This window comes from Ambystoma mexicanum, chromosome 3q, assembly GCF_040938575.1.
Source record: "Ambystoma mexicanum isolate Mex_15411 chromosome 3q, UKY_AmexF1_1, whole genome shotgun sequence".
NCBI lineage: Eukaryota > Metazoa > Chordata > Amphibia > Caudata > Ambystomatidae > Ambystoma > Ambystoma mexicanum.
Genome location: NC_090926.1, coordinates 409,191,109 through 409,214,579, shown reverse-complemented (window position 1 = coordinate 409,214,579; position 23,471 = coordinate 409,191,109). Strand labels below are relative to the sequence as shown.

The window sequence follows — 23,471 nt, the reverse complement described above, 5'->3', positions numbered from 1 at the left end:
TCAGCCTGTTCCACCATGTCGTTTCTTCGTCTTCTTGTAGTCCCGCAAAGTCGGTGCACAGGTTGTTTAGATATGTAGCACGTATTTCTCTTAGCTCCGAACACTGCATCAAAAGATGGCGTACTGTTTCCAGCTTGTTTACGTCGCCACACAATCTACATTCTTTGGTGGCCGTTTTTAGTCTAATCGCTTGAATTTCGCGGGTAGGGAGGAGGTTTTAACGTGCTCTCATAAAGGTGATCCTGAGTAGTTTGTCGGGGAACTTTATACAGTACGGCATTGGCCCATTCTGTTAAAGGTAGGTGGCAGATGTTTTGTGAGTTAGTTGGATTGTGCCCTTTCCAGAGTATTGATCCAGTCTTGAGCTTCTAATTTGGATTTTACTCTTGTGGGGTTCCTTTGCAAGTCTTCTTCTGTACACGCCACTTCTTCCAATGTATTCCTTAGTTTATCCACCCATCTATTCAAGGTGGTCAACTTGCGGTTTGTTATTTCAGTTCCGATGAGCTTGTAGGTCAGCAGTGACTCAGGTAGTGAGGTGTTTCTAAAGAGTTGCATTGCACCAAGAGTTACCGATTGTTCAAGAGAGAGCAGGCCTAGTTCTCGCCTGATGAGTTCTACTGAAACTGAATTTGGTAGACTTAGTAGGGATTTCCAAAGACACCCTTCCAGTTTCCTCCATATGGTGTTTGGCATGTTCAAAGTTGCATCCATCGCATAGTTGAGGGTCGGGACTACCTTTCCTTTGTAAAATTGTATTACTGGGATGACTGAAAATTTCCTGTATTTTTGATCCAGGGTCTTCATTTGAGCTGCTAAATTCTTAGCTTTCTTCCAGAGCATTGCTTGCATTGTCTCTTCCTGGCTCGATGCATCTATGAAAACACCTAGATATTTGTAGGATGGCACTACCTCGATGTTTATATTTCCCAAAACCATTTGTTATTTGCCTTCTTTTCGTAGAGCTTTTCCCAAATATCAGAACCTTTGTTTTTTTCTTGTTTATTTGCAGATTGTTTTCATCCATCTACGCCGCCAAGTTGTTTAGTTGGCGCTGAAGGCCAATCTGTGTCTGATCTAGCAGAATAAGGTTGTCTGCATATAATATTCTTGAGATGTTCACCTTCCCCAAATTTGGAGGAAAAAACCTTACAGAAAGTTCAGCTTCCTTGAGATCACCTAAATAGGCGATGAATAGGGCTGGGGCTAAGGGGCAGCCCTGTTTCACACCGCGCTTTGATGGAATTTCACGCGATTGCATCCTTTGGGTGTTAAGTCGCACTCTTAGTATGGTGTTTTCATGTAGGGGCATCACAGGATCGAGTAGCTTTTTTGGACAATTCCAGTTTTCCAGTTTAGTCCATAGTCTTCGCCTGTCTACTCTGTCAAATGCGTGTGACAGGTCTATAAAAGCCATATACACTGGCGGTGTTCCTTGTTTTACCTTCGCTTTTATCAGATTTAACAAACAAATGTTCACTGAGGTGCTTCCATTTTTGAGGAAGCCCATTTGGCAGGGATCATGTGCAGGTGATGTTTTTGACCAGGTGCGAAAGTGGGCTAGAAGTAGGGTTGCAAACATTTTCCCTATTATATCAAGGAGTGCTATTGGGCGATAGTTGCCAGGTTCTTCTCTGTCTCCTTGCTTGTATGTCGGGACAATCACTGCTTCAGTCCAGGATGCGGGAATGGCTTTTGTTTCTCTACAGTGTTCAAAGATGGTACTGCTGAACTCTGACCATTCCTCTGCGTTTTGTTTGATGTCTATGTTGCTGAGTCCATCTGGACCCGGTGCCCTTGATTTTTTGAGTCTTGTTATTACGTCTCTTACATCTTGTCTGTCAGATAGGTCAATCCATTGAGGCCCTGTGTTTCTTTGTGGGAGCACCTCGCTAGATGTTGGGGCTTTGTAGAGATCCTCAAAGAATGTGGCCCATGATTCTTCACTCACTGCATTGATTGTTTTAATGGCCCTCATTCCAACCTAGGCGTTAAGGGTTTAACGGCGCCGTCGGCGCCGTTAACCCTTAACGCCTGATTTCCACCTTAACGCCTGCTTTTAGCAGGCGTTAAGTACCAAGGCGCTAAGCGTCCTTGGCGCTAATTACGGCACCGTAATTTGCGGTGCCGTAATTAGCGCCTTCCCCACTCCCATTATGCCCTATGGGGCAAAAATGGGAATGGGGAAGGGTAAATGGGGATTGGGGATTTACCGCCCCACTCACAGAGTTTACACCATGGTGGTAAAGTAGGGAACTTACCACCTGGGTTGGAATGAGGGCCAATGTCTGTTTCTTTATTTGGCCTTTTGATAAGCGCCCAAAAATCACTGGTTTTCTTAGTGCTAAGGGCCCTAAGCATTTCCTCCGCGTCCTTCTGGTACGGAATGTGCCTGTGCCCTAGGATCCAGGATTTGTATGACTTTATCTCGCTTTGCAGCTTGCTGCGAGCCAACAAAGTGTTCGCTGACTTGGCTTGTCTTTTTGCTTGTCTTAAATTTCTTCTTTTTTCCCCAACTTCTTTATCGTACGCATGTATGTTAGTAGTTGTGGCGTGATTTCCTTCTTTCATTTTCTTTCTGTGCTATAGGACAAAGGGCAAATAATCTGGTCGTGCTGAGTTGGTTTCCAATTCGTTGGTTTGATTTTTATAGGCGTTCGTAATATGTGCAATGTTAGTTGCAGTTAATCGCAGCCGCGTACGTTGGTTATTTACCTCTATCTGGTGTTTGTAGCTTTGAGTTAGGAGGGATGTTGATGCCCATGCAATTGCGACCAAATTGTGGTCGCTCTCCGTAGTTTTGACTACCGAGTAGTCTTCTATGTAATGTAGCATACTCTCAGAGGTAAAAAAGTAATCGAGGGTAGCTTTCGATTTTCCTCTCTCCCATGTGGGTATCGTCCCTGACCATGATCTCACTGTTGCAATGTTATGTAGATTTCTAGAATTCATCAAAGCCATCCATACTACTCCTCTGTCTTCGGCTTGTGAACGTGCTTTCTTCGCCCCCATGTTGTCTAGGTCGGTGTTGGAGTTCGAGTTTAAGTCTCCACATAAAATTATGTGTGTTTGCGGGTCTTCCAGTGCGATGCAGTCGATCACTTTTTCTATTTTTTTACAGAATTCCGTGCTCGAAGTTCTCTGTGGATTAAAGTATACAGTTATTATTGAGATCTTTGACGGTTTCATTTGCCTTTGTGTGCTCTGTTTTTGCTTCCACGTTGTTAGGATTGCCAGAATACCGTATGACTCTGTTATTTTTTTGGTGATTTCCATTCCACATCCCATTCGGATAGCTATCAGTAGCCCTGCCGATGGTCGACCGAACATGCCTTTTGTTGCCAGGGCGAAAGCTATCTCAAAACCGTCCAATGCTGGTTTCGCCATTAACCATGTTTCTTGGAGACAAAGCATGTCGAATTCTCCAAGGTCTTGGTTATCTGGGTTAGTTAGATGGGGGTGACCTCTCGTGTTCCATGAACCCATCGTCAGGACATTCTTTGTCGTAGTTTGTTGAAGATGAATCGGAGGAGGTTGTTTATTTCCGGCGCTCCTCCTGGTGGTTGCTATTTCTCCAAATTAGAGTTTAGGGCTGCCTTTAGCCACTTCCATGGGCCCTGTGGTTTCCTTGAGTCTTCCGCGTCTCGATCAATCACTTCTCTTTCCTGATCGTTTTCCTGTTTATTTACTTGGCCTTTAAAGCGATAAGTATCTGGTCTCTGGTGGTCTTCCTCTGATTCTGAATGAAATCTCTGTTTACGATATTGCTCACTCTTCCTGGGTGATCCATCTTTTCGTGCACACCTGGTGTAATTCTCTCTTTGCCTGCTCGACTCTTGTTTGGTTTCTCGATAATTATACCTCCTGTGGCTATGGATTTCCTCTACATTTGTTCCTCCTAAGTTGGCCCTTTTCCAGTTTTCCCAGACTTGGCTTTTTGATATCTGACGACATTTTGGACCCTCACTCTCCTTGAGACTCCTTGGCCTTCCATCATGTTTACTTTCTTCTGTTACTTCTGTCAGTGTGAAGGCTGCTTTTTTTAGTTCTTTATATGGCTCGTTTGTGAGTCTCTCAATTGCCCCACTTTTGATATGGAGGTATGTTTTTGCCTTCTGATCACGATGATAGGGTTCAATTAAGATGAAGTCCTCTGTCTTCAAGTGTTGCAGAGAAGCAATTTTACTCAATGTTTTTAAGACTGTTATCCTGTTCAGGACGATATAGTCACTTTTGCATGATGATTGTTCTAGCTTAAACACTCTATTTATTTCCGATTTAGTCTCGTAGGATAGGTCTTTCCCGCCCCAATGCTCTTCTTGTTCTTTCCTTTGAGTTACTTCGTACTCTTTGTCTTTTTGGGGTCAATGTCCATCTATTTAAGTCACTCTGATTTGTTTCTTGTTTTTCTTTAGAGTGTTCCCCATGACTCTGGTCTCGTTGATTGGCTCCTTGCTGTTTAGACCCTGTTTTGTCCCCCTTTTTAGATGTCTTGTTTTCTGTGGGGACTTCTGCCTCTATCTGATCTGTCTTTGTGATGTCCTCTTTGGCCATAGTCTCGATAGCTTTGTCTTGAGACGTCTCCTTATCTGGCTCTGAGTCCGGGTAGACCGATATATCCAATAATGGACTTCTCGTTAGAAATTCCTCCACTGTTCTTGGGGACTTTTCTGTGTGTATTCTTCTTTTTCAAAAATGTTGTAGTTTTCTGGTTGTCTCGCTTAGGACTCTTGGTCAAGTCGATACTGCCCTCTGTTGACGGAATTTTATTTTTTGCTGTTTCTGTTTGTTGTGCTAACTTCAAGCATATTTTTTCTCTTTGATCGCTTCTAGAAATTGTATTTTGGTCCAGTCTCTTATTTTGGCTTTGCACCCGTACATCTTCAGCCAGAGAGGCCTGTTTAGACTTGCCAGCAACACGGTCTGTGTCGAGCTTCTTCTTTGTTGGTCATACTTGAGTTTGACTTCCTGTTGTTTTTTTTTAGCTTGTTATTCTGACTTTCCTCTTTGAGAGCTGCCTCCATGGCTTCCCATTTTGCCTCCCATGTCGCAGTCTGTTTTTCATTTTTAGCTTCCATCGCTGTTAAGAATGCTTCAATGAAGTCAAATTTTGATAGTAATTTCATTAAAATGGTTGTGTTATCTTTTGTAGCTTTGTTTATAGTTTCATAAAGTTTTCCAAACGGAGCGAGGGTGATAGCAATTGCTGCCATAATCGTTGTCATAATTAGATTTTTTGTTGGGTGAATTTTTCTGTGTATCCATCATGATTTCACTATGTCTGCTATGTTTCCCCAGCGTTTGTTCTAAGTTATATGGTAGCGTGTGAGAGTGAGCCGAACTTTCAACAAACGAAGATGCCCGGGGGGAGGTCGCCAGAGATCGATGCTCCCCTTGGTTCCCTGTCTGACTTCTTAGTGACATGCTTTTTTCTGTGGTATGTGTTGATCGAGTTTCACTTCCATTTGAATGTTGCAGATGGATTTTTGCCCATGATTGTTCGCTCATTTTCCTTCCAACACCCGGAGTGTGAGGATACTCCCTCGCCTGTTCCTCCTGTGGCATGGCATGCCCATGCGAGTCTGAAAATGAGGTATTCTCTGTGGAATCTAGTTTTTCCTGTTGTATGTCATTGTGTTTTTGCAGGGTCTCAGTCTTGGACAAGACTTTTTTTGCTAAATCAGAGGGAACATTTGGCTCTAGGCATGCCGCATCTTGAGCCATCTTATCAGAATGTTGGAGGCCTTTTAGATTTATTGAGAGGTGATTTTCGCCTCCTTCTCGTAGTGGACTGATAGAATCACATAGTTTAGGCTCCACGACTGGATCTTTGTAATGCTCAGGACCATTTTCTGTATTTTCTTTAGTAGAAGCTTTTGAATCGTCCGTTTTTCTTGTTTTATTTGCAGGCAGAATCTCTTCTACTACTTTCAGCATTTCTGCATCGGATAGTTCAGTGTCTGGAATGAGTTTCCGTTTGTGCTGTTGCTTCTTAAAGAAGTTGAGCAGTTCGTTTGAGATTAGAGGATTGGGTAACTTTTCTGTATAATTTTCCTTTTTCTTGTTTATTGTTTTTTGACTTTTTTTTTGTTTTTCATTCCAAAACTGGACCTGTGTAGTTGCTGCTAGTCTGCACATTGCCCTTTGGTTTCTCTGTTTTTTTTTTTGGTTTAAGGGCTTTCCCTTTTTGTCTTTTGCTATAGATTGTTTTCGTTTGTTTTGCCCCAAACCCCTTTTTTGAGTCCGTCGCGGTCATCTCCTCGGGGCTAGATGGAGTGTTTTGGTCGTTTTCCACCAGGGGCTTTGTAGCCAGGGGAGTATCGTCATCCATATCATCCTCCATGATCTCCTCTGCACATATAGAGTTTTCGTTTGTGTTAATGAGCACTTGTGTTATGTCAGAGGTCGGTGGTGCCTCTTTGGTCTTTGCTTGTTTATTTACTACTTCATGCTGATTTTGCACCTCTGTTTGAGATCGAGGGTGAATTTGGGCTGTTGTTAGCAGTGTCATTTTCCTCTGTACCCCCGTTATACCTGTGCTAATGTCCATTGGCCGCCGATGTTCCGGCTCTTTTGACTGGGTCCCCCCTCCCTTCGCCTCGCATAGAGGCTGATCCTTGCGACCACCCTTTCCACTTTGCGGTGTTGTTATAGTTCTTTCCCCAGTGTCCGCAGTGTCTGGCGGTGTCATTATAGCCAGACTTCTTCCCTGCGTTTCAGGTGTGTTGGCGGGGCAGGCCGGAGAAAAGGTTGTCCCAGACTGCCCTCCGGCAGTCTCGGCTGACAAACCTCTCGCCGAGGCGGACCTCTGGCCTGCCTCCCCGCCACACACTACGGGTTCCGCCTCTGTCTCAGCCGCTAATAGCAGGGTTTTCTCCCACTGCCGTTACAGTGGCAGTGTTTGATATTTCCTTTAATTTATTTGGGTGTTCAATGAGGAGTTCAGGCAGAAAGTCAAAAAGCGACTCTGTTGCACGAGTCGGGCGGATGGGGTAGCGTAGCTCTTACCTAGGCAGGTGACTTTTTCTCCGGCAGCAGGAGCTTTGAGTTACTTCTGATGCATCTTGCCGGCTCCACCATGCTCGGGTCATCAACGTCACCTGCATCCTGAAGCTCCACGTTTTCTCCCATCGCCGTGTGCCTCTTTTCTGCGGGATTGATGTTCGTCGAGTCCTCGGCGCCACTGACCCTCTGCATGACTGCAGACTGCTCGACTCTGCAGTAGACTCCGCTGTAGCTCTGCGGTCCGCTCCATGGTCAAAGGAGTGTTTATGTGGGTCCACCCACCAGCAATGAAAACGAAAAGCAGACTCACACGCTCTGCTCTGGACTGCAGACTGCTCGACTCTGCAGTAGACTCCGCTGTAGCTCCGCGGTCTGCTCCATGGTCAAAAGAGTGTTTATGTGGGTCCACCCACCAGCAATGAAAAACGAAAAGCAGACTCACACGCTCTGCTCTGGACTGCAGACTGCTCGACTCTGCAGTAGACTCCCGGTCCGCTCCGCGGTCAAAGGAGTGTTTATGTGGGTCCACCCACCAGCAATGAAAACGAAAAGCAGACTCACACGCTCTGCTCTGGACTGCAGACTGCTCGACTCTTTTAGTTTGAGCTATGAGGTGGCGCTTGTGCCACATATATGCTGAAACTATTGCATTAGAGTACAGCTAGGGAGAAATAGCAGATGAGGAGGGACATACAGCTTGAAGATGATGTTTGGTTATTTGGCCACCTATTGACTGCCCATGGCCATGCTAATCCCCATGGCCATTCCCACCCAGTTCCTGCCCCTCCCCGCCCAAAACACCTCCTCATGGTAACTCTCTGAGCGTGCTTTATTCAAGCCTTACCATCAAACTTTGCCTGCCAGTGTTTTTTACAAGCTGTCTTCTGAGAGTTAATGACTTAATTGGAGCTCTACACCTGCTACTGGTGTAATAAAAATGATTTAACCAGATCTGCCTTCAGCCACTCGATTTATAAGTACTATGAGTGTCCTTCACTGAAGCTGTCAAAAACAATCATTGGCAAAGCCAATAGTTTGGGCTTTTGTGTAAGTATAAGACATTTGCCAGGCACTGCTATTACATGCCCAGATACTCGTGCCTTTTTGCACCGGCTACCATCAATGTTCATTTAATACCACTATACCACTATAACAGTGCCTGGCAAGTGCCTTTCTCAACTGTTGGTATTGCCAATGCTTGTTTCTTTCGTATGTGAAAATTAGGAAAACTACAAGTCCCACAATTCAAAGCTAAACAGGACCGGATGACCTTATGATATGATATGATATGGCATTTATAACGCGCCTATACACAGGTGTTTCAAGGCGCGACGAGGCAGGGAGGGGAGGAACAAGGGGAGACAGACAACGATCCTACTAGGCCAGGTGTCATTCAGATCGCGCAAGTGCAGGGGTGGGGGAGGGGGAAAAGGGAGGGGGGAAGTGCAGTACAAGGTAAGTGGCGTAAAGTAATACATAAATAGGGCCAGCTGGTGGTAAGTGCAGAAAAAAAGACCTTCACACGCGAGGTTGCGCCAAACTTGACAGCTCTGAAAACAACAACCATTACTTTCTTCTAGCACCGAAACATGACTGGCTTATCACACTACAATACATATGCCAACATGTCCCACTCCATTTTGGAGATGTTTGTCCATTCATGACTTTTCCTTTGTATTTTGGGTATTGTAGTCATGGATTACTACAAATGCCAGAATGCAAAGGTGAAAACCGAGGACTAGGCCAGCATGTCTCGAATGCTGAGGGATATTTTTGTGCATGCAATACAGTCTGTATTGTACCACCCCTTTGTATAATTCTCATAATGCTCGTTTCGTTTTTACAAACATTTATATCTTCTCAATTGATTGCTTTGAAAAACAGTTTTTAAAGTATTTGAACATAAAAAATAAGGCTACAAGCGTGCTTTTATTTCTCTCCGTTTAATCGTCTTCTATACTAATCGCCAAGCACTTTTACCACTAACAAAAAGGCATTCAATATGTCCTTCCCGTTCTTCGTTTAGTTCGTGTTCTACTTTTGTTTCTAATACTCTGATTTCGTCAGCCAGCCAGTCACTAAGGCAGAGAGTAGAAACGAGCCGCTCCTCCCTCTGTGTCTTTGCGCCCTTCTAGCCGGTTGCCGCTCTATGGTTTTGGCCCCATTGGAGCCTGCAGAAGTGCTGTTTCTCCAGGATGACAGTCCGGTGATAGGAGCCGAGGCTCCGACCCTGAGAAAACATGTGGAGAGTAAAAGTCTTGCTGGGAAGAGGTAACGAACTCTATCTTGCACACCCACCGCTCTTATTCGCCATGCGAAGTCCTTACCGCATTTCTTAACAGACTGTCATGATGGGTGCTGCCGTTCCTATTTATAGGGGCTACACAGCCAGGAGTCTTCAGTAAAGAGACAGGATTGGTATGGACTCCTAGCTGGAATCCACCAGCCTTGCCATGTTATTACATGCCCTTGATAGAGAGCCAGGTATGTATGTTCACACATTACAGCGGCTGACTAGTGCCACCTGTCTCCAATACAGAAACGGGTATCTGTGCCGCCTTCCATTAAAACAGAAATGGCAATGAATGCTGCGCCTGACTCCTTTGAAACATAGACGGACACGTCTGCGGATACTGGAATCGCTGACGCCCGTCCTCCATAAACGCGCTTGTCTTTGTGCTGTGTGTCCTTTTTAATATAGAGGCATTCGGATGTAATGGTAACATTTTTTTTTAATGCTAAACTTTAAGTTCATTTTGTTGTTGCTTGAGTAATGCGGGTTTGAGGAAACTGGTTTTGTCCCAATCCGTGTTATCTTAACAACAAAAAAATCCTTAATATGGAAACTTTATTAATGTCTTCTTTCTCTTAATGCAGAGCGTGGCATATATGCCACCTGTCCTTGATATATGAGAGATGGCGAGCTATAAGTCTGCAATAGAGGCTTTCGTGTGCACTACCAACAATTGAGGCAGGCATGTGTTCAGCTTTCTCTCAACAGAGAGATTAGAATGTGTTACCCTGTCCTTTAACATTTAAAGTATTGCATATGCATCACCCGTCTTTAATAAGTACACTGCAATATGTGCCACCTCTCTCCTGTCTTTACTACAGAGACTGGTGTTGTGGCCTCAGATATGACTTCACACAATACTGTAGAAAACTTATCAACCAGCGTCAGATTTACTGTTTACTTAAAACAGTTACTTCACTGCGGTATATGTCTGTTTAAGTCTCTGGTCTATGTTCAATTTGGTCCAGGTACTGGGTCCTGAGTGGGCAACTTATTCAGGAGCAGCGTTGGATTGCATCTGCTTGCTGCACTCCTGTCGCGCGCTCGTTCTCTTGCGCATGATAGTCTCTTGATGCCTGTGGGGTGGAAGGGGGGGTGGCGTGTTCTCATTCCCTGGTGCGGAATAACTTGGTCTCCCCCTATTAACAACCCTTCAGATTCGTATATTTCATCAGCAACTTTCCAGTACGGCCTCGCTTGCCACCCTTTCTTGACCCAATTCGTAACTTTCATGATTGTTGCTTCTGTATACGATTCTTCCTGACAACGACTCTCACTCATCTCCATGAGCTTCTTAGATCTCCTATGGTAGCCACCACGCATTTGTTTTTTAGCAATGTGGTTGCAGTCTTCGTTCAGGTAGCCGTGACATACAATCAGCTTACTCATTCTTCCACCCAGCGATGTGTACTCGGATGTATGCCTGTATTTTTGCTGCTGTGCTTGCTAGTCTGGGAGAGGACGTTTTTGTTCCCGCCTGGGATCAGCATGTGTATCAACCCTTTGTGGTCCGTGACTAAATGAAATGTTGTGCCCCACACGTATGACTTAAGTACTCTACTGCCCAGGTGCAGTGGATCATTTTATGTTCCACTCTAGAGTAATTATTCTCAGCGTCAAACAGTGCTGTGTACATGAATGCCACATGTTCCGTGTCACCCTTCTTCTGGATGAGTGTTGCTCCCAGCCCATAGGCACTGGCATATGGAGTACAGGCCAGATGAGCACCATACCAGGCCTTTTTACGCATTAAAATCTTATGGAACTGATTTTTATCTTTCTGTGCTTATTTATTCACAAACAATTGGAGGGCAGGTGACTTGACAGAAATCGGAGCATCGTGAATGTTATCTGCCTGGATTAAATTGCTAGCCCGTAGGGAAGCAGTCTGAAAACAAGACATTTGCTCTTTTAACTATGCTTTTTAAAAAAAAAAAAAAAAAAAAAAAAAAAAAAAATGTTTGAAAGCAACAGACAGTGAGATACACATGGTTCCTTTTAAGTGCTGCTGTGTTTTGTACGTAGATGCTCACGGAGAGAAATATGCATGCATATTTATTTTGCCTGCGTGTTGGGGCCCTGTCGGTAATAAGATTGAAAACTTAACAACAATTGGGAAGTATCCTTTGTAATAAAGACATTCCTTTTTTTTGGTTAATGCACCATGCTTACATTGCACTAAAGTATTTTCTGAGTTTGGCATTGTGTGCATTTATCAGGCTGCATCTATATGATGTGCTCATTAGTGTGTAGGAGAAAGCTTTCCACAGCTATAATGCATTGTTTGTAGCCAGATGTCTTTGCTACTCAACTGTTTTTCTTTCTAAGGTGTTCTATTCATTTTCATGTTTTGGGTGGCTGTCGAATACATTTTGCACTCTTTTGCAGGTAAATCACTTTTACTCTTACAATTTTTAATTTACACTCTATTATAAAAAATCTGCAAAATACTCCCACCTCAAAACCTTATCTGAGGCATCAGTGAGAATGGAATGTCTAGTTTAAACGTCCACCAACCTTAACTTGGAGCCAATGTGGTAAATGGTACTATAAATGGTAAAGTTTGAGTGATTGCCATTACACCAATCACAGGTTTTACTGCAAACTTTCAAACCCCGATTTTCCGACCTATGCAAGCTCTGTGGCAAAACAAACAAAAATGATGGTTATATTTGTAAGTTGAATAAAACTAAGCAAGACATGTCCCAGTGAAGGTAATCCAGACAGGTATTTAGTATGAAAGCTGTGTGTTTGGAATTTGCTATTCCTTAACTGCTTATGTCACAATGTGGGAAGAGAGAAAAAGCCCTCTGACTAGATCATAGGGAACGAGTGTGATGCTGGAAATGCATCGGAGGGACAGGGCCTCCGTATCTTTGTCCTTTACTGCCTTTTTATCGTGTGTTCTGTCGTGTTTTCCGCGCAGGAGTTCATGTGGGACTCCTGGCAGTGCAGCTCTCTTTTGGTTTGGTGAACAGACCCATGGGATACCCTTACGGCACCCATGGGTGGGGGTACAATCCCGTGCCCCTAGTGTATGTTTTTTGGGCACCTGTGGGTGGCCCGGAGAGCAGGGTATGGGCTGGTGGCAGCTCCATGCTGAATTTGACAGGTGCGCTGAGTATCCTCCATTTTGGGATACCCCGGCCCTGCCATTGGAATCGGTTGATTCCTGATGGAAAACAAGATGGCCCCTGTGCCCTCTTGCTTTCTATTGCCGGTTACCTTTTTTCCCAAAGTCCTGGGAAGCCCTGACTCTGTCCCTTCCCCCTGACTGGCTGTTGGGTGGAAGTTCCATATATGGTGTTGTGAAGTCCAGACTGGCTGGAGCCTTCCCAGTGACTGTATGTTGTGGGTACACCCTGTGGGTGGGACCAATATGCACTTCTTGTTGTGGCTGTCTGGTTTCTGGTATGAGAGACAAAGACTGAGACAGCCCTGCCCGAAACTGGCCTGAATGCAGTGTGTAGTGTTGAATGGCTGGGTACTTGTCCCAATCCACATTCCTTGTTGTGAGTGTCTGAGAGGGAGGAGGATGGCCTGAATGCACTGTGTGCCTGATTGGCTGACTGACTGCATGAATGCCCTTCTGGATGATTGGCTGCTGCGTGTGACCCAGCAGTGTGGATGAGACAGGATAGTATATCTGGGGACCTCTCACCACTGGAAATTGTTCAGAAGCTGTGTCTACACTTGAGTAACTGGAACTGCTGATCCTCGACGCCCAGCTGGAAGAAGACTTGCTGTTGCATTTGCTTCGTCCTGATTTGAAAGCTGCCGAATTCGTCAGACTGATCTGAGAGAGGACCTGGTAACGCCCTCTTCCCGTGCTCTGAGGGACCATCGAGCACCGCTAACCTTTGCCGAAGCTCCCTGGAAGTCAGACCCTCGAAAGGCTGCCGACCCGAGACGGGACTGCCGAGGAGAACGAAGCAAAGCACCTGGACTTTGCCGCCGTCAAAGTCTATTGCCGTCGACCAGGGTTCGCAGGTTTGTGTAACCGCTGGAGGCCTGTCGAAGTTGTTGCCCAGCCGTGAGGACCACTTGACGCCGTGCCGCCGACGACCGGAGCCGCCCGGAGCCGCCCGCTCCTTTGCTTAAGAACCTTTGAATCGAAGGACTCCCTTGTCTGCAACATTGACCACTTTGTCCAGCCGGAGAAAGTCGAGGACGACCAACGCGCCGAGGAGAATCCGCTGGTGCGTTTCCCGCCACCTGAAGGCCACAAAGACTTTGACGACTTGACGCCCTTGTTGGGCCACAGTTCTTCTGAAACTCATTGCGGTCCTGAACAATCCATTGCCGAGGTGCCCTGCACACCTCATCCTCGCAGGACGTCGCTGACGAGCACCGCCGGGATCGACGTCGTGGTCATGGCACCCTTGAACTTCTCATCGTCGACGCCAAGTTCACAATCTTCGACGCCTCTCGACGATCCGTGGCTCCTGCTTTAAAGGGAGTCACTCAAGAAGGATCCTTCGACGTGTCTTCGAAGAACTCTACTCCACCAGGTACATTGGGGGGGGGGTAAAACATTATAGGAGGAAATAAGACTATTGAACAATATATGGACTGGGGTTGTGCTATATATCTTTATTTTACAGGTTGCCCAGGTGGGGGGGATCTCCACACAGAACTGTCTATTGGTAGGGGCCAGTATTCTGCCCATTGTTTCAACCCTCTTGCGTTCCTTCCTATCTCTATTGCTGGTTTCCTCTTTATTGATCTGTGTGGCATTTTAACCGTACAGTTGATGAACTTTAATGAGATTTGATAACATTGGTGGTACCACTTTAGAATTGTATATATTTATCATTGTTGATTTCCGAGTACAAAGTGTTATTGTGATCGTGTACATACCTTTAAATATTATATAAAGACTGTTTTCAGTAATACAGTGTGTGGACATTCCTTTAAGGGGGTTCGGGGACTACACTGTACTTAAGTACCAGCCTGCATCACCTCCTGAGAAGCTAGGCCTTGATTGCTCATCCATTGCTACCACAATAGAGAATCTTGGCTGGGGTCCTCTGTGCCTCTCCTCTACCATATAGAGAGAGGAAGTACAGGCACCCCCCACCAGTATCTTTACAACGAGCGCTCCGTGAGAACTACATTTTCCATACTTCCTTGTGTCGTTCTTGGGGGAAATGTCGGGCGCTTCAGCGAAAAGCCAGTTTGAGGCGTACTGGCGTCCCCGCCTAGCTCTAAAGTCACCCCTCTCCAAAACCTTGTATGTGTGTCCAACGTAGCCTTTTGTTCTTTTCCTGCCTTACTAGGGTTCCTTCACGGACACCTGTTGCTGTTATATCTTCCTTCCTCTTGCCTACCAGGGTCTACCCACAGACCTGAACCTCTGGCTGGCCGCACAAAAAGTCAGACATTTGGCAATAGTTAACAAATATGTCAGTATGAAACCTGACTAACCGCCCATCCTCCGCACTCCTCAGCCTAGACCCACTCCACCTATCTCCACCCCGTGTATATTATATCAGACACAACGAGCAGCGACGTCGTAGTTCAAGCGGACCCGCCGCCTCTTAAGTGTTCCTCTTCTCCAAGAAAGTACTGTTGATCTCGACATCTCCGGTCTAGATACTGATACTGAACATCCTTCTTATGAACTCAGCAATGCACTACATTTGACAGCCGTGAACCCTTTCCCTGAAAGATGCAATCTATTAAATCACATAAAGGACATGACATAACACTAGAGACCTTGTAAACCCACCTTGCTTTCCTCCCTACTTGAGTTACCCCAGTGATCTCAATAACTCCTCTGTAGGGTAAATTACTACGGATGAAAACCCCCCATCGGAACCCCTGGGGCCACTCCTCCCAGCCACCATCTAGCAAGACTATTAAGGTGTGCCCTGTTGAACACACGTTCTCTCAACAAGCACGCCTTAGACATCCTTGATTACATCCTAGACTTAGTAACATACTTGGACCACTGAAGCCAACGATACTATGATTTCAGCTACCCCTGAGGGCTACTACATTACCTGTCAAAATCTTGCCAAAGGAAAGGCCACAGGAGTTGGGGAGGGTTGTGGGGGGCAGGTGCAGGATTGAAATTACTGCTAAAAATCACATAACATTTTTCCAGGAAGCTAGGGACTGCCATGATTGTGAAATTTTACATCCGAAAATAACCCATGCTGCTTGTAGTTGTGTAAGCATTATTCTTTTCTACCGTCCTCCTTGACATGCTGAATTTTAATGATGAAATCATACAAATCTATGGTGATATAAATGGTCCAAACCGTTAGCCTTGTTGGTTGGAGACCTCAATTGGTGGCATAACAGTACTGAAAAAGATGCTACCGACTTAGAATCAACTTTAAAGAACATTGAATGCTGTGTCCACAACAATGACCCCCACTACTGATAAAGGAAACCTGCTTGGTTTCCAGAAACTTACTAGGACAGATTGACAGCACCACTCCCTGCATCTGGTTTGATCATTATGCTATAGCTTTTCAAATATATCTTCCAATCCCTCCCCCGAAAACAAAAAAAACCCACTAAAGAAAATAAAGAGAAGCAACTTTAATAAGTATGCGCAACTGGCCTGCAGACATGCCTGCCTGCATCAGACTATGTCTCTAACCGCAAATCTAGACCCTCCCTCCATTTTAGATGACCTCTTGAAATGAAATCTAGACGTTATGCTGGACAGAGTGGCACCTATTTGGGCCAAACTAGTCAGGGACAATGTGTCGCACAAGAAATGGTTCACCAAGGAGCTCAATCTCTTGAATAAAGGGAGTATTGAAGCCAAGTGGCTTACATACCCCTCTGAGACAAACAAAAACAACTGGAAAAAGTCCGGAAAAGCATATTTTCGAGGCCAAAAGAAATGTCTTTAATAAACAGATTGAGGAGGCTAGATACTACAAAAACCCAAAGCCCAACCAAGCACACCTACCGACCAAGAGACTGTCTGGACACAAATGGCGTTTGAGGTTAAAATACTAATAGCCAGAACAAAGATTCAAAATAACTGTGATGCTGGAAATGCCTCGGAGGGACAGGTCCTCGGTATCCTTGTCCTTTACTGCTTTTTATCGTGTGTTCTGTTGTGTTTTCCGCGCAGGAGTTCATGTGGGACTCCTGGCTGTGCAGCTCTCTCTCCTTTTGGTTTGAACGGACCCGTGGGATACCCTTATGGCACCCATGCGTAGGGGTACCACCCTCTGCCCCTAGTGTATGTTTTGGACACCTGTGTGTGTGACCCACAGAGCAGGGTACGGGCTGGTGGCAGGTCCGTGCTGAAATGACTGGTGCTCTGAGCATCCTCCATTTTGGGATGCCAAGCCCTGTCATTGGAATCGGTAGATTCCTGATGGAGCCAAAATGGCCCCCATGGCCTCTTGCCTTCCATCACCTGTTACCCTGATCTTCCCGAAGTCCCGGGAAGCCCTGCCTCTGTCCCTTCCCCCTGACTGGCTGTTGGGTGGAAGTTCCGTATATGGTAGTGTGGGGAAGTGCCGACCAGACTGGCTGGAGCCTTCTCAATGACCGTATGTTGTGGGTACGCCTGTGGGTGGGACCTGGGTGAATGGAGTGTGTGACGAATGTGCATTCTAGGTTGTGACTGTCTAGTATCTGGTGTTTGACACAATGCTTGAGACAGCCCTGCCCGAAAACCGGTATGAATGCTGCTTGGAGTGTTGAATGGCTCGGTACTTGTCCCAATACACAACTTGTTGTGAGTGTATGGAGAGAAGTGAATGGCCTGAATACCTCGTGTGCCTGATAGGCTGCCTGCCTGCATGAATGCCCGTAGTCTTAATTGGATCCTTGAGTGCGAACCAGCAGAATGAATAGGAGATCAACAGTATATCTGGGGACCTCTCACTGCTAGGAATAGTGTTCAGAAGCTGAAGTCCACTACGACAAGTAACTGGAGTGAAGCTTAACCTTGAGCCCTGCTGGACGAGAAGAATTGCTGTTGCTCTCCTTCGCAATCTGAAAGCTGCTGTGCTTCAAGAACTGACCCAGAGAGGACCTGGTAAGGTGCCCTCTTCCCGAGCCACGAGGGACCATCATGCACAGCTGATCTTTGCCTAAGCTCCCTGGTAGACAGACCTTCGACAGGCTGCCGACCCGATACAGGGACTGCTGCGGAACTCCAAGGAGAAGCGCCCAGACTGTTGTCCGCCACTGTCGCCGACCGGAGCCGCCGTGCTCCCGTTGCCTAAGAACTTAATTGATCCAAGAACGCTCTCGTCCGCTTCGTCGCCACAGTTCAACTCTTTGTGGTCCAGAACTGTCGACACTGAGGTGGCCCGCACGCCTCTTCCTGGCAGGACGTTTACGCTTCAACGTCAACGAGCACCGCTAGGAACGACGCGGTCACTTCGCTGTCATAGCTTGACCTGTTCTCCGTCGGACGTTCGACCCGTGACTCCTGCCTGAAAGGGAGGACACTCGAGAAGGGTTGTCGATTTCCCCGACGTGGAACACTACAACACCAAGGTACTTTGGGGTTGCAGAACTATTAGGAAGTCTAAGGGTGAACAATATATGGACTGGGCTTGTATCTTTCTTGTACAGGTTGCCCTGGTGGGGGGGGATATCCACACAGAGCTGTGTTTAACGGTAATTACCAGTATTCTGCCTATTGCTCAACCATCCTGCTTTCCTTCCTCTCTGTACTGCTAGTTTCCTCTTTATTTTGATCTGTGTGTCATTCTGACCGTATGCACTTAATAAGATCGAGTAACGTTAGTGGTACCACTTTAGAACTGTACATATTTACCATTGTTGATTTTCGGAGCACAAAGTGAGTGATCGTGTATATTAATTATATAAAGACTGTGTTTTAACCGATAGTGTGTGGACATTCCTTCGTGGGTGCTTGGGGACTACAATGTACTTAAGAACCAGCCCGCATCACCTCCCGAGAAGCTGGGCCTTGATTGCTCGACTACGTCTACCAATACTAGAGAATCTTGGCAGGGGTCTCTGTGCCTCCCCTCTACCATATAGAGAGTGGAAGTGCAGACTTCCCCCCCCCCCCCCCCAACCCCCTCCGGTCTTTACAATAACTTAATGAAAAATGTCTAATCTGCTCCCCACCCTATAACCTCTGTCAGTGACACATCATCAACATTTGATTTCTCCCTGTTACTAATCCCAAGATGATCAACATTTTGACTTCACTCTATCCATCCTCATGCCCGGAAAATATTATCCAGCCGGAACCGATTCTTGATCACAAAGAAATCTTCGCTCCATTTTTAGTTTGATTTGTAAACTCATGTGTTCACAATAACCTGGTCCCCGAATCTAGAGAGTCACTAGTACACCAACATAACTCCAAATATTTGTGGAAGCCTCCAATATTCTACATAATGGACAACCTGGTTTTAGGCCCAGTTATAGCACAGAAACTGCCTTAATAGATTTGCAAACCCACTTATTGAGTATTACTGATAGGTAACACTGGACTACTAGATATGTCGAGGTGTTCAACCTTTTAGATCACGAAAGACTAATTTACACATTAAGCAACATAGAGCAATTTAGTACGGAAACTATCACCTGGATGCAATCTTTCCTGACAAACCAGACATCTAGAATGTATTGGGGAGAGGCCTCCTCCCCATCAGTACCCACCATGGTTTATGGTGTTCCACAAGGGGCTTATATGTCCCCGCTCCATTTTAACCTTTAAATTAAAACTCTTTGTGGCCTTGTAGAAGAGTCTGGAACTTTTTTTTAAAAATTTTGTTTATTTTTTTTTTAAGCAACTATGTTGATGCCATTCAGCTGGTTCTTGAAATCTTCAGCGATCATGATCACGACATGGAAAATCTTGAGCAGGTGTATTGCTTGGTGGAAACCTGGATGAACCACAACTGATGTGCCTGAATAGCAACAAGACGGAACTGCCCATTTTTGGCTTGCACCAGGCCCGAGTTAAACTGGACTCCAGATAGCAGTTTTTTAAGATCCATGATTGTATTTGGTTTCCAAGAAAGTTAAAACTTTGGGCTGCCACCTTGAATCTCTTCTCTACTGACGGTCATATCAACCAGGTTGTTGCCAACTGTTCTTGCTACCTTCACCTCCTTGATGTCGGTAGGAGCCGCCTGGCCGCACCACTCCAAAGAAAAAAGCGGACTGCATAGACGGAGCTCTGCCTGCTGCACCCTCTTTGCCTCCGGGACCCAATAAATGTTTGGACATGACAGGAGCATGTATAAAGGAGCAATGTAATCAGTCGCCATGACAAGGGGAAGTAGTGCAAGACATCCACCGGAGAACAAGGGAAAACGTGCAACATGGGCAACTAACTCTAACACTAATGTGAGCAAGAAAAAAACAAGGGGCCCGTGCCAGGCAAAAGGCCACTCAAAGAAGAACAGAGAACTGGAGCGCTGGGAGCAACGATTCACCACTGGAGAAGAGAGGGAAACTTAACCCTGGCTGGCCAAACTTCATTAAGTGCATTCGGACCCGAGCAAGACTATACACGACAGCCAGTTTGGTTCCTGGATGGATGAGAAAAACAAACAAGGAGGCTTGCTAAAGTGTTAGGCCAAATCAGTTTAAGAAAGATCCTAAGAGGGCTGGGAGAAGTGGATCCCGAACAATGTATGCACTCGTAAAACAAGGTAACAGACTCACTCCAAGCTCCAATTTAAACGACTATCGGACAACATAGCATCCAAGTTAGTGGGCATATAAAGGGACCTGGATGCGCTGGGGCAGGAGTATCCCAAAATGAGAGTACCTTCTAAGATCTCCACAACAGAGGAAAATGCCACACTGAACAAGCTGTGAACACTGATACAAGAACTGGAGTGTGAAGATCTAGTAACTCGTTCCAGGAGAAACAATGTTACAGGTAAGACCGCTAAAAGGCGGTTTGCAAGAAGATGACATGATTTGCTCGCAAACCATGTTCCACAAATTCTATGAAAGCCCAACCCACAAGAAATGGGCATTGGGCACGCTCCCCTGGTGGGCAAACCTCGGCAAGAGCCAGGTGTCAGGCCAAGAGACATTGTCAATAAATTCTCCTCCTTCCAGATTAAGAAACAGATCCTCGGAGAAGCATAAAAACGGGCTCCTCTCACTTACACAGGATATAGTACATTGTACAAAGGAAAGGTGTTCAAGGACCTCACAATGGAGTTATGGAAAAGGCAAATATGCTTCAGGTGGCTGTTCCATTTAGACATGCAATATACAATAAGCAACAAACATTACATGATGCGCACACATGAAGTGGGGATGGCAGCTTTTCTGCTTGGGGAGCGGAGCATTATACCAAGAAGTAAACGACCACACGCAATGACAACCAAAAACGTTGATCACTTCAACACCTAGGGAAAATACAGACTGGAAGGACGATAGCTGGTCTCTTGTGATAAAAGAACGCTGAACTGCTACAACCTGTAAGGAGGTGCTTGGGGGGGGGTCTGGTACCCAAGGTCGTCATAGACCACAGATCTCTTAAACAAGGAGGGAGCGAGTACTGCCATCATACCTACGTCTGCACAGATTAACCCTCAGGAATCGGTTATTAAGCTTACAGGGGAACACTGGAGGATGATTGGTATTAGAGCGTCACTTTGTATGCAAGTGAATTCAACGCCATGGTTCTATTGTATATCCCGTCAACTGTTTCCTCTGTTGGTAGGGAGGAATTCCCATAATGACAATAGTAATGTTGAGTTGGAAACCACAAGGATTAGTTGGGGTGTAAGTTGAAAGAGAAGCAACTGTTATCCTTGATAATGTTGAGACACAAAAGGCATTTAAGTGATCACACAAGGGGTTCCAGATGACAAGCGGGGAGGGCACATAGACCGACTTGTCGGTCTGTTAAATGACAGTGAACAAAGGCATGGTGCTATTAAGGGTACAAACATGGTGCCATTAAGGGTACAAACATGCATAACGTTCTTAAGCTTAAAGTAGGACGATGACCATTCTCTCTTGGAATATGCAAGGACTAATGGCCCAACACAAAGGGTTAAGGTTTGGCACTACGGCCAAACGCATCACTCAGACATTATAGGGCTTTAGAGATGCACCTTTAAAGCAGACCAATGGTATTTGGAACACAGAACCTTCCTCCACATACTACAGGCTTCAGCCACGAATAAAACGGTATGGGTGGCAATAGTGATCCACTAAGAGCTACCATACCAAATAAAGGGAACCTTACCCAGTACAAAGGACATGCATTTGATTGCCTTGGGGATCTACACAGTGCAAGCATAATGGTGGCTGTGGTTTACACGCTCATCTCTTGCCACAATACTTTTCTGCAGAAAGGGGACATAAGACTCATGGGCGGTTTTAATCTGGTTTGGTCCTCGAGTCTACACAGAATTGACTCGTGCACTAACACGGCGGGAGCCATGCCAAAGGCGCTTAGATCTAAATTCACACAGTGGGGACTAGAGAACATATGGACGGAGCAACACATGGTGTAGTTTTATTCCAACGTACACCACTCCTATGCTAGAATAGACCTGATCTTCACTAGTACACCTATGAGGCATAACCTAATCGACTCGGCTATACACCCCATTTATGATCTCTGATCGTGCTACGTTGTCAATCACCCTCCGTCAGAGAATCCGCATCCATCCCCCCCAATAAACTGGGCCTATAATTCAACCAAATCGGGGATGCGCAAGTTAAAGGAGCTAGCCAACTGCATCAGAGGCTGACTGGGACCATCTCAAGTGGGTTATCCTACTGGGAAACCAAAACAAAATTGAGGAGAGAGGTGCCGAACCTAATGTCTGAAATAAAACACTAGAACGATCCTATAAAAGTAACCCCACGAGGAGAGGCCTGCATACATTTACAGCGGTGAAGGGCAAATTAAACCTGAAGCACATGGAAGTTACAGAAAAAAACACTTGATTCTAAACGTAAACATTATAAGCAATCAAATAAGACCACATGTGCACCAAGACAGCTCTCGAAATATGTGGGACAGCTGAGACACCCCACTTGTCAACTCTGCACCACTGACGAGAGTTAACAAGACTTGTTCCGAGCCTTCTTCGAAACACTATATAGCGTTCCACCTGGGCCCCAGGTGGTAGAGGATGCATGTATCCCGGGGGCAAACATCCTAACACTAATGAAGGCGCAGACTATGGAGCTAGAGAGCACCATTTCCACGGTAGAAGTGGGGGTGGCCATTAAATCACTAAAACCACACAATGCACTGGGCTCTACTGCGTCCTACTGACTTCTAACTCTTTTACGCAAGCTGGCTCTATTACGCCAACTATGAATGAATCCAAAATAGTTATATTGCCAAAACAAGACAAAAAACTACAAGGGCGTGGTTTGTACCCTCCAATAGTCCTCATGAACTTGTACACTAAAATAAACAAAAACTTCTTTCATTCATATTATAAAGGTCGATAGTCGATAAAACCCAACATCAAAACATCCCACATTGCTGGTCTCTCTGGATGCCGAAAAGGCTTTAGCGAAGCTATACTGTCCCTTTCTGTTCTGTCAGCTATGGGATTTGAGCCCAGAATTAATCAAATGATCCAGCCTTGCTGCAACATCCAACGACAGAATACAAGCCAATGGGGTGACATCTGACCTGCTCTCCCTCCGGAGAGGCATCAAACGGGGCTTGCCCTTGCTCTTTGTGCACTTGGTGGAACCATCTGCAAATGGGATTAGACAAAGTAACAAAATCATGGGAATAAGATTTGCAGACCAAGAACACAAAACACAAACTAGTCGGTTTGCAGATGACTGCTTAACCCTAAGCAGGCTATGCCATCACTTTTGAGTGAGATCAAACACTTTGGCAAAGTAGGGGGGGTTTTAAATGAATGGTCGCACATTAGAAATGCTAAACTGAACAAGGGAACAACTTGCAGACCTCAACGTGAATCCGTTCCTATTTGCGACCAAGAGCATAAATTACATGGAACTCTGCATCACCCAGTCTATGAAAGGACATTATGCAGCCAACTACCCTAGATTGCTCACACAGACCAGACGGGACTTTTCAAGATGGAACAAACTGTCTCACGCATGGTTGGGTAAGACTGCAGTGATTAAATTGACAATTCTATCAATGTTGCCTTAACCCTGTCTGTTATTAACCTTCATTCTTCCTAAACCTTTTAGAAGCTATGCCCATAGTAGGTATGGGGCAGTA

The 23,471-nt window shown here is 45.6% G+C and overlaps 1 protein-coding gene and 1 long non-coding RNA gene across 2 annotated transcripts in view; one reads left to right on the top strand and one right to left on the bottom strand.

The window, feature by feature from the left end:
- Positions 1-23,471, bottom strand: part of LOC138582647 (uncharacterized) — a 204,256-nt gene that overhangs the window by 124,647 nt on the left and 56,138 nt on the right. The gene's annotated exons all lie outside the window — the stretch shown is intronic.
- Positions 9,116-23,471, top strand: part of DELE1 (DAP3 binding cell death enhancer 1) — a 339,909-nt gene continuing 325,553 nt past the window's right edge. The window contains exon 1 of the mRNA XM_069654111.1: positions 9,116-9,276. Coding sequence (XP_069510212.1) covers positions 9,246-9,276 — 31 coding nt within the window. The 5' untranslated portion in view covers positions 9,116-9,245. The remainder of the gene's footprint in view (positions 9,277-23,471) is intronic.